This window comes from Cinclus cinclus, chromosome 11 (assembly GCF_963662255.1).
Source record: "Cinclus cinclus chromosome 11, bCinCin1.1, whole genome shotgun sequence".
NCBI classification, from domain to species: Eukaryota; Metazoa; Chordata; class Aves; order Passeriformes; family Cinclidae; genus Cinclus; species Cinclus cinclus.
Genome location: NC_085056.1, coordinates 7,802,816 through 7,808,996, shown reverse-complemented (window position 1 = coordinate 7,808,996; position 6,181 = coordinate 7,802,816). Strand labels below are relative to the sequence as shown.

Here is a 6,181-nt window from a genome sequence, read left to right as displayed (position 1 = left end):
GGGAGCTGGAGTGAATTCTGGACCTGCTGCATCACCCTGGGGAAGTTCCTTCCCTGCCTCTGCCTGTATCCACATTCAAAATTATGTCTTTCAACAGTTCATCCGTGTCATTTTCCTCTGCTGTGATGGGGCTCATCACACAGGCTGCATGGGAGCAGACCCTCTGGTTTAGTGCTCAGGGTGGTTGGGACATGGATGTGGGGTCTGGGTGAGCACTGGCAGCACCAACTGTTGGGCTTGGGCTGGAAGGGTTGTGCTGGGGCTTTGCTGCTGGGCACCCAGGCTGGCACAGGGCCAGGTCCTGCTCCTGCCCCAGTGAGGGGACATTAACCACAGCTGGAGGTTGCTGCCTGGCCTGGGAGAGGAGGGAGAGCAGAGCATCCTCTGGGCCCAGCAACTCTCTCATTCCCTTTCCCTCCTCTCTTGACCCCACCGATGCTCAGGTTTGGGTGCAGGCAAAGGCACGGTAGGCGGGGCTATCAGAAGAAAACCACCAAGCAGATTTGATGCATTATTTTTATTGACTTTAAAAAAACCAGTTGGTTTAAGACAGTTGTGTGCAGAAGTACCCATGTACACGGAGGCTACGGGCCAAGCTGCCCGCCTGCTCTAGCCCTAGGTCAGAGCAGTGGTCTCCCCCTCTCCCAGTGGGGCAGGAGGTGCTCGGATCAGGTACTGTGTGTTGCAGACAACCTCTGCCAGGTGGGCCAGCCCGGGCACCTCCTCCCTGCCTGCCCCCTGCCCGTAGCCTGTGCCTACATCTCCTCTATGTACAGTACAGTGGTGCACTGGCCGTGCGGCACGCGCCTGCCTGCGGCCGCCCTGCCAGGGAGACACGAGTGGTCGCGAGTCCTAGTGGGACAGCTTAAATAAAAAATAAAAATATAATAATAATTAAAACAACAGAGAAGAGGGGAGTAGGGGAAGAAAGTTAGCAAAAAAAAAATACCGTTGGGGCAGCCAGGAGCTGTGAACGCACCTGATGCTGGATGCCAGTACTCTGCTGCCAGAGGGTTTGGTACCTGAGTTTGGTACCCATTGTCTCTGCTCACCCTGTGATTGTCAGGCCTGGCCCTGCTCAGTTGCAACAGGAGCTGGTCCAGCCTCATCACACTGGATTTGACCTTTCTAGCCACCAGCCCGGTGGCCTGGATGCGTTCCTCTCCCAGCAGCATTTCCCAGCTAAGATCCAGTGTGGTGCAAAGAGGGAAGTGGGTACAACTGCCAGATACATCAGCCACATCCCTGCTGCCAGCATGGGCACAGCCTGGCGTCGCCAATGGGAGATGGTCAAGGCACTCATTGTTGCTCGTGGTTTTGTGGTTTTTCATTTTCTTCCCCATAAAAAAAAAAAACCACAAAAAAACCCACAAAACTAAAAATCAGCAAAAAACACCCAGGAAGGTGGGGAGCAGGGCTTGCAGCAGCCTCTGTCCTGGGGCTCGGGGCTGCCTGCACCAGGGCAGCTCCACTTCTACAGACCACAACACACCATGAAACTGCAGCATTCAAATCCCTGCAGACAGAAAAGCTCTTTCCCCAGCCCAGGGGCTGCTGACTTGCCAGCTCCAGGTGACCAGCCCACACCCTCCACCAACTGTGTTTCACAATTGCAGAGAAACATCAAAAAAACAAAAGAAAACCGTGAAAAACAACCAAACCAAAGTGTAGAAACAGGTAAGAGGCTGCTACAGAAAAGCCAGATACAAAAGGGTAAAAAAAATCTCCAAAGCCCAAAAAACCCTACAGTGATTGTTCCTCAAATTAAGAATTGCAACCAGGCAGCATGGGCAGAGCTTTCCCAGATGGGCAGTGCCCCACAGCTCCTGCTCCACTCTCAGCATTGGCTGTGCAGGCAGAGGGTCCCTCTCTAGGGGACCTTTTCCATGATTGCCGTTTTCTTGAGCTTTCCAGCATCTCCTAAAAAAAAAACCAACCCCACCTGATTGACCTGAAGAAAGTGGTTTTAATGACACCTCTGGGGACGCAGTTTCCTTCAGCATCTCCCCATCCCATGTCATAGGCTGCCTGTCCAGCCTGGGAGGCCCTGGGGACCCTGAGGGCACCGGCTGTACCAGACTGGTGTAAACCAAGCGCCACCCTGGCAAAAGGAGCAAAGACTTTGGGATTTCAGCTTCTCACTAGAGCTGTTCAGAGCAACACAAAAGCAAAAGCACAGTTCACTCACCCACTAATCTCTGATCTGTTTTTTCCCAGCCTGAAAGCTAAAGGAAATCCTGTCTGCTTGACCCTGCTGCATCCCACAACCCCTTGAGCATCCTACAACTGCTTGCAGAGCTCAGCCAGTGACCAGGCTGCTGCTTGTGCAAGTTTCTTAGCTGCCTCCTGTGCAGTCATTCCTGAAATCTGTCCTACCCTTCCCTAATCCTCAGGCAGAAGAGCAGGGATGCTGCACCCCAAAGTCGAGATTCCTCTTCATCTCCCTGCACAGCTGTGCCAGCAGTCGCCAGCCTGCAGCAGAGCATCAGCAATGGTCGGCTTCCTGAAGCTTCTGGCTCCCCACCATGGATCCATGTGCTGGTACCTGCCTCTGTGCCAGGAGCCTTCCCTGGAGAAATGATGGCATCGGCTACCCCAGGGGCATAAAAGAAAAATAACAAAATAAATGAAAAAAGAAGCAGCTGGTTCCACTGGTGAGGCTGCACAGCCACCACGGCTCCCTCAGCCCCCTCGGCCTGGACGCGAGGCTCAAGGGGTTCCCCAAAGTCTCACGGCTTCGGGGTGGGGGGTTGTCTTGTTTTAAAAAGAGCAGCATTTGGTTTGACTGTAAAGAGATGCAAGGCGGCCACCCCTGCCGCCTGGTCAGTCACTGATTGTGTTTATAAATCCTTTCTCAGCTGGGTTTCTTAATAATAATTATAGTAAATAAAAAAAAAAAAGCAAAAAGTCTCCTTTAGCTCTGAACCTGATAGGCTGCTGGAGGCACCAAATACCACTATGGTGGTTCTGTCACCAATGCAGAACTGCACTGCCCATCCATGGTCATTGCCTGAGGCCACCAGGGATACTCACCCTCTGCCCCTGCAGGCAACAGAACCTGCTGGAGCAGGGAGCCAGAGACTCAGCCCTCAGTTTCCCCGGTAAACCTCAATCCTGCTGCTTTTGGCTAGCATGTCAATGATGTGTGCCTCGAAGTCAGCATCATGCACCCCTGTCTTCCTGAACTCCCCGGCGTAGCGGTTGTTCTCCCAGTAGTGGTGCCAGTTCCCTCGGCTGTCAGCACCAAACCCAAAGACGTTCACCTGCAGTAGCAAGGGAGGGAGTGAGCCAGAACACCCCACCAGGCTGGGACCCTTGTCTCAGCAACCCCTGCAGTGCTGGGGGTGATTTTCAAAGGTGCCCATCCCTGTGCACAGCCTTCCCACCCCCTGAGGGTGCCCATCACTGCGGTGTCAGGCAACCAGAGTGCTGCAGTTTGACCCAAAGAATCCCCCTCCTTCTTTAACCTTGCAAGGCTCAGGACCTCAGCAAACCCACTCCATACCAGCCAGGAGTTGAAAGAGACATCACTCACCTCATCGCAGACATGGAGGGCAAAGAAGAGCACCAGCATGCCAGTGGAGGGGTAACGCCCGTGGTGTTCTGTCCAGCGATCGTGGATGTACTTGAAGAAGGCAGGATTGTAGATCTGCACCTGGGAGGACAGACCAGAGTTAGCACAGAACACCCAGCCATGCTCCCTTTGGCATCAGCACCCCATGAAGGTGCACTGGGAATCCTGGGGAATGATGAGGTGACAGGGGCCACGGCCATACAGGTGCTCGTGGTAGTGATAGGGATGAATCCCATGTACCTTTTCTTTGTCCACACGCAGAAAAGGCTTCACAGGTGCGTATGTGCTGGGAAAAGAGCAGAGATGCAGGTGAATTCTTGGGGGTCCCATGCCCCCAGCTCCAGCCTGAGTTGCCAAGACTCACCACTGCTCCCAGGGGTGCTGTCCTTGAGCTAGGTGAGCCACTAGCCTGTAGCTGCCAGTGCCCACTGGGTACTTACAACCTGATCTGGCCGGTGGAGAGGGCACTGGCAATCCAGAGCAGGTCCAGGGTTTTGAAGGGCACAAGCACAAAGCTGACGTTGGCGGGAAGGTTCTTGGCACTCTCGGGATACATGAAGTGATGTGTGGTCCGACCACCCACATCTCCCTCAAAGCCCACTGTGGGGGCCTGGTTCATCCTGGGGAGAGAGGAGGGGGGATGACACCACCCTCCCAATGCCGTATGCCTTGCAGATGACACGGGTGATCCCCATGAGCTGTTGAATGCTGCTAAGCAGCAGTTTCCCACCCAGGGGAGGTAGCAAAGCTGGACTCACTCCCACTCATCCCAGTACCATCACCCCATGTCTGTGCTGCCAGGGTGGGCAGGTCACTGTCAGTGCTCTCTGGCGCTCACCGCATCACGAAGTCGTGCCCATCGATTTCCGGTCCATAACCAGAGCCTCGTAGGTTGCCTGAGTTGCCAACCACGGCGCAGCGGCGGCAGCGGCGCGGGTCACGGGAGCGGTAGGGATCCTCGCCCGGCACGATCTGGAAGAGCTTGCTCAGGACCTCGTGGGTGTTGTGGGACTTGAACTGGGGCTGCAGCATCTGCAAGGAGGGAAGGGGTGGGGGGGGATCAGCCAGCGCCTACTCCTTGGAGAAATCTGTGACCCCCGTGCGAGAGCACATCTTGGTACTCCCGTTCCTGCGCTCACCATCCACCACCTCTGGACGTCTGGCGGTAGATCCATGTTCTCCTTGGTCCACACTGGGGACACGGTGCCGTCATAGCGCCCATCAAACCAGTCGGCAGCTCCGGGCTCCTCGGCCGGGCAGCGGCGGCAGGAGCAGCCCCGGGGGTACGGCCCCCCTTTGCTGAGCCGCTGCATCCCGGCGTAGCCGGGCACCAGCTTCACCCGGTGGATGCCGCCCAGCCCGCCGGGGTCCAGGTAGGCGATGCTGTGGTGGGAGTAGGTGAAGAGGAGGGACATGACGAAGACGAGCAGGAAGGCGGTCGAGAGGAAGCAGAAGCGCAACGAGCACTTCATGGTCGTCGGGTGGCTGAGCCGGGGACGGCGCCCGCTCCGGCATAGGGCGCGGGCATAGGGCGCGGGAGGGCGTCAGCCGGCCAGCGAGGCTCCCTGCAGGAACGAGAGCTGTAACTCCCTGCGGTGGCGGTGTGGGGAGGGGGATGTAGAGCCTCCCAGGACCCACCGCACCGGGCTCCTACCTGCTGGGCTGCAGCTTTCCATCCGCGTTGTCCAGCCGCGGCGAGGGCCCCCGGTGGCTCCACGTGCCAGGCAGGGACCATCTGCTGAGGGGTCCGGCACAGCTCGGCGCGCCGGCTTCAGCCGCGGCACCGCGCCCCGGCGGCTCCTCCAGGTCCCGGCCCTGGCTGGCGCTCAGCTGCGACGGTGCTCATCATCCCCGGGGTTTAGCTGATCCGCTGGCACGCTGCCCTCAGCCGCTGGCTCGGGAACGCGGCCACCACGACACCGGCCTGGAGCGGGAGGGAGGGGACGGCGGGTCAAAGGGTGGAGATACAGACAGCGGAGCCGGGGGGCTGCGCCGAGCAGGAGGAGGGTGCTGGGGGCTGAGGACTTTATTCCCCACTGAAAGCCCCAGAATGCCTCCCAGCCCGTCCCAGGCACGGGGCTGCAGGATACGAACCATCCCCGAAGGGGACAAGCAGGGTGCGCAGGGAGCTGAGATGCCGGCATCGCTGTCAGTGCCCAGGCAACTCGCAGCAGCTCCCGGAGTGTGCCCTCCCAGTCTCTGCCAGACAAAGGCTCAGCCATGAACTCGCCTCCGGAACCAAACAAGCGGCTCCTTTCTGTAGGCTCAATTCTCCTCCTCTATCTCGCCATAAGCAGCCCCTCCAAAACCCTCTTCGCCGGCTGCCGCCAAGACAGCCGGGAGACAGCCGGGAAACAGCCGGGAAACAGCCGGGAAACAGCCGGGAAACAGCCGGGAAACAGCCGCTCCGCAGCCTGACGGGCACCCCGGGGACGGACGCTGGCAACTGTCCGTCCCCCCCCCAGAGTGGCAGCGTCCCTTGGGGAAGGTCACTCACTCGCTCGTGATCCTGGAGGGTAAAAATAGCCAGGGCAGAGGGGCTGGCGCCTGCGCCCGGGGAGGGGCGGGAGGAGCGGGCAAGCCCCTCGAGAAGGGGGCCGGGCAAAG

At 58.2% G+C, this 6,181-nt stretch overlaps 1 protein-coding gene across 1 annotated transcript; it reads right to left on the bottom strand.

Annotated features, from left to right (window-relative positions):
* Nucleotides 1–660: 660 nt before the first annotated feature.
* Nucleotides 661–5,046, bottom strand: ST3GAL2 (ST3 beta-galactoside alpha-2,3-sialyltransferase 2). The gene is made up of 6 exons (XM_062499870.1): nt 4,714–5,046; nt 4,413–4,606; nt 4,015–4,194; nt 3,815–3,860; nt 3,536–3,655; nt 661–3,263 (listed from the first exon to the last, which is right to left on the bottom strand). Exons 1-6 carry the CDS (start codon nt 5,044–5,046, stop codon nt 3,090–3,092), a joined length of 1,047 nt encoding a protein of 348 aa, XP_062355854.1. The 3' UTR covers nt 661–3,089.
* Nucleotides 5,047–6,181: the final 1,135 nt, after the last annotated feature.

What these genes read in the sequence shown, in the direction of transcription:
- ST3GAL2 (XM_062499870.1), bottom strand. Translation starts at nt 5,046, where the DNA reads ATGAAGTGCTCGTTGCGCTTCTGCTTCCTCTCGACCGCCTTCCTGCTC. An exon ending in GGGCACGACTTCGTGATGCG is followed by an intron (nt 4,195 to 4,412) that starts GTGAGCGCCAGA and finishes CTCTCTCCCCAG; the next exon opens with GATGAACCAGGCCCCCACAG. An exon ending in TCCACCGGCCAGATCAGGTT is followed by an intron (nt 3,861 to 4,014) that starts GTAAGTACCCAG and finishes CTCTTTTCCCAG; the next exon opens with CACATACGCACCTGTGAAGC.